At 39.1% G+C, this 3,666-nt stretch overlaps 1 protein-coding gene across 3 annotated transcripts; it reads right to left on the bottom strand.

Annotated features, from left to right (window-relative positions):
• Window positions 1-728: 728 nt before the first annotated feature.
• Window positions 729-3,095, bottom strand: LOC115954607. 3 transcript variants are annotated; one of them, XM_031072512.1, is made up of 2 exons: window positions 2,067-3,095; window positions 729-1,229 (listed from the first exon to the last, which is right to left on the bottom strand). In XM_031072512.1, exon 1 carries the CDS (start codon window positions 3,051-3,053, stop codon window positions 2,073-2,075), a length of 981 nt encoding a protein of 326 aa, XP_030928372.1. In that variant the 5' UTR covers window positions 3,054-3,095; the 3' UTR covers window positions 729-1,229; window positions 2,067-2,072. The 3 variants fall into 3 exon arrangements, with proteins under 3 accessions (XP_030928372.1, XP_030928374.1, XP_030928373.1); XM_031072514.1 differs by having other exon boundaries at window positions 729-988; XM_031072513.1 differs by having other exon boundaries at window positions 729-966.
• Window positions 3,096-3,666: the final 571 nt, after the last annotated feature.

The raw sequence follows: 3,666 nt of genomic DNA, 5'->3' as shown, positions 1-3,666 counted from the left end.
TATTTGCATTTTTTTTTTTAATTTTTAATTCTATCTTCTTTGCTTTTACGTTTTGTTGTCGTTGTTTTTATTTATTTTTTTAATTCTATCCTATTACAAAATAATTATCTATTATGCAACTAGTAGAAGATAATGGTGATGATGTTGTTGATGAGCCACCACTCGAGTAAGGGGTTTGAGGACAATGTCGTCACTTCCATTTACAAAGCCTTTCAACAATGGTAAAAATTTTCATTTTTGCCAAGCATAAATTTATCTGATTCCTCTTTGCAAGTATTTCTTCTTTCTAAACTGTGAAATTTTATGCGTAGTTATCCCATATAATATCACTTTGTCCTAGAGTGACATATAAATAAATCGCATTTATACTATATATGTATATATTTATTATTATTTAAATTTAGAGAGTTTTAACTTATGGCATTGTACATGGCAAGCTTTGGCCCTCAACAAACTCAACAAATAGTGGCCCCTAGAAGGTCCAAAACTATATATTGCGGGATATTTAAGATATCAAAAAACATATTGCCCCTAGAAGGTCCAAAACTATAAATTGCGGGATATTTAAGATATCAAAAAACATATGTTATCCACGATAATCTTCCCTGAATTCCTGTCCTCCCAACTCAAACAAGGGCTAAAAAGAATAAAAAGTAAATTTTTTGTATACTGTTAGTCTGTCTACCATACATTATATTCATTCAAAGCAGAAACTGAAGCAGAAAACCAGAAACTAACAATTAGAAATTGCATTAACAAAAGAGAGGGTTACAAAATATTGTCATTATGCACATCTCCCAGTACAAGCCTGAGAAAGAGAAGCCTCTATACTATCCAAGTTATTTGAGTTATATACAAAGAAAGTAGAAAATAGATATTATCAAAAGCTGTCTTCTCTCTATCAAAAAAGCAATCAAAAACATGGTAGTAGCTGCTAAAGCCAAGTTGTCATCGATCACCACCAGTCTGTGAAAAAGCACAAAGTACACTGCAGATGAATAGGTGTAAATCCAAATGTCAACTTCTAGAAACTGTTCCACATTGTTCAAAATTTCTGAGATCACATCTATAGCATGTTGCTAGTTGCTACTCACAACTAGGGATGGCCAAACCCACCCCGCACCCATTGATACTTCCTCTTCTAATCGAGCGAATACCCCTTAAGTGTCCTCAGGAAGTTTTGGGTCTTTGAAACCTAAGTACTGATCGAACAAATGCACCAGAGGACTCTAAAATAGTGAAGTCAATTCTCTCAGAAAATACAAAAACGGTGGAGTCAATTACAATTTCATCTCTCATATAATAAGCACACACAATTTCTGTGATCATAACAAATTTTAGAACGTTTAGCTAGCCCCCCCTGCACACGCAGAGCCCTCTCCCCTCCTTACAAGAGAATAAAGAAACTCCCAATATCATGTCAGTGATTTCACTTTCAGTGCTCAGGTGGAAAATTGTTTATATAAATCAGCACTGATTCTAATAGATGATACAGATAAATCCATCATGTTTTGCATTCAGCAAGGTCAAAGCTAAAGCTCCAATGCTCCATTAGATGTGCTTGGTATTTTCATAGTCAGCAGGCCCGTGGTTAGGGCCAAATTGCAATAGTTAACAGGATCTGAAATGAGCATCAGATTGAAGTAATACCTATATGTGTGTGTGTGTGTTGTATGGATTGAAGGGCAAACCATTCGATTTTACTCTTATCTAATTTGGCATACTTGGGCTCTCTATCATAATAAGCTGGAGCTGGAAAGACAGCCCTTTGAAAATTGTATTTTCACTTCGATGATTGTATGCAGAGTTTACAAAGAACTTATAGAACCACCACCCCCCACAATGAGCTGCACCTCAAATGACACTATAATGAGCTCTACCTCCCATAGATAGAGTTTGATTGGTTAGGCATTTTGAGAGTTTAAAACAACATTTTTAGTACCTAAAACTCTGCTTTGCAAGCACAATTCTTCGTAACTTTTTCTCAAAACACCGTTGCAAAACAGCTTATATATATATAAATTAAAATAAAAAGTTAGAATTCGGAGAGATAAGAGTAACATTACATTGTTTTAGCAGAGAGAAGACAAAGCCTTTATAGAGCCTTGAACACCAGCCTCGGCCTCATCGCGAAGCCGCTTGATCTTTTCGATGGTCTTTTGCTTCTCCTCCATTTGCTTAGCCAACTCTCTCTCTTCCTTCTTAATAGCCAAGTGAGACTCAAGGCATTGTTCCCATTCTCTTTTCCGATCAGCAAGCACCACCTCTTCCCCCCACGCAGATTCAAGCTCGAGATTTTTTAGCGCTTTTCGGATTTCCGAAACCCGATTCTTCAGACCACTAACCCGCTCTATGGCTTTCCAATACTCGGCTTCGGATCTAGCCACCGCTTCCACCGCTTCTTTCAACCGAGCTTGAAAAGACGAAACGGCGCCGGATTCTTCGTTTTGGTGGGTTCGGAGCTCGGTCTCGAAATATGAGAACTGAGCGCGGCGAGAGAGGACAGCCCTAACGGCGTCGTAGAACTCAGTGTAATCTGGTTGAAGCCAATCCAAGGTTTCGAAAGCCCTGTTCGCCGATGCCACCATCGTTTCCACGTCCCCAGACCACGGCGAAAGCTCCGAAACCAACAGCTTCTTCAAAGACTCCGCCGTCTTCGCGTAGAGTTCACGCGTCGCCGGAGCGAGTTGGTTGAGATTATTGCTGTTGGCAGAGGAATTGTTTGGAAACTTCCGGAGTAGTGAGAGTGGGCCCGGAACTTCTCCGGACACGTCACCGGTGGTGGGCACCACTGCCACTGTAACAAGGTCGTCATCGTTGCTGTTGTTGTTGTTGTTGTTGTTGTTATTACCGTTAGTCTCCTCTTCGTCTTCGTCTTCGTCTTCCTGTTTCTGTTTCTTTCTCTTGTATAGATTTAATTTTGATTTTCTTGTTCTCGTACGAGAGGGAGGGGATTTGGTTTTGGTTTTGGTTTTGGTATTGGGTTTGACTCTCACGGCTTGTGGGAGTGGTTGCGGCTTATACATACTCTGACCCGCTTTCAGTCTACCCATTGCTCTTTATTTTTTTTTAGCTCTTTTTTCCTGATTTTTGAATTATGAGGTAAGAGGAACACAGTTGTTACATGTCTTCTTGAGAAACTCTAGAGACAAAATAATAATAATAATAATTAAAAAAAAAAGTGACACGTAGGGAAAAAAATTAACTCTAACATTAAAAAAGTGGTGTTCCTTTGAGTTAAAAACTCATCACTCATCTTGCAGTCTTGTGTTTGTTTCTCAGTATAAGAATATATACCAAGTATTTTTTTTTTTTTTAAAATTAGAATATACACTGTGGGGCTCAGTAATTTGTGGCCCTGTCTCATTTTTACATTGGGGCTCAAGGCCCGAGCCGAGGAAGGGTATAGCCGAGGATGGGTAATAAAAGTCTAAACAGTCTTGAGACACAGCCGAGGATGATTCTGTCCTCGGCATATCCGAGATCCCCCTAGAAGAAAGGGCAAAAACGGTATAGGAACAGTTTGGGAAAAAATCTAAAATATCTATGTCAATAGAGAAAGAGACGCTGGATAGTATAACGACCAAGGACAAAGGGAAAGCTGCCATTACTGCCATTCAATACTCTGCACTTGACAAAGTCATGCTCTTCAGCTTTTACAACCAC

This window comes from Quercus lobata, chromosome 8 (assembly GCF_001633185.2).
Source record: "Quercus lobata isolate SW786 chromosome 8, ValleyOak3.0 Primary Assembly, whole genome shotgun sequence".
NCBI lineage: Eukaryota > Viridiplantae > Streptophyta > Magnoliopsida > Fagales > Fagaceae > Quercus > Quercus lobata.
The sequence above is the reverse complement of the archived record's forward strand: the minus strand, read 5'-3'. Positions and strand labels throughout refer to the sequence as shown.

What these genes read in the sequence shown, in the direction of transcription:
- LOC115954607 (XM_031072512.1), bottom strand. Translation starts at nt 3,053, where the DNA reads ATGGGTAGACTGAAAGCGGGTCAGAGTATGTATAAGCCGCAACCACTC.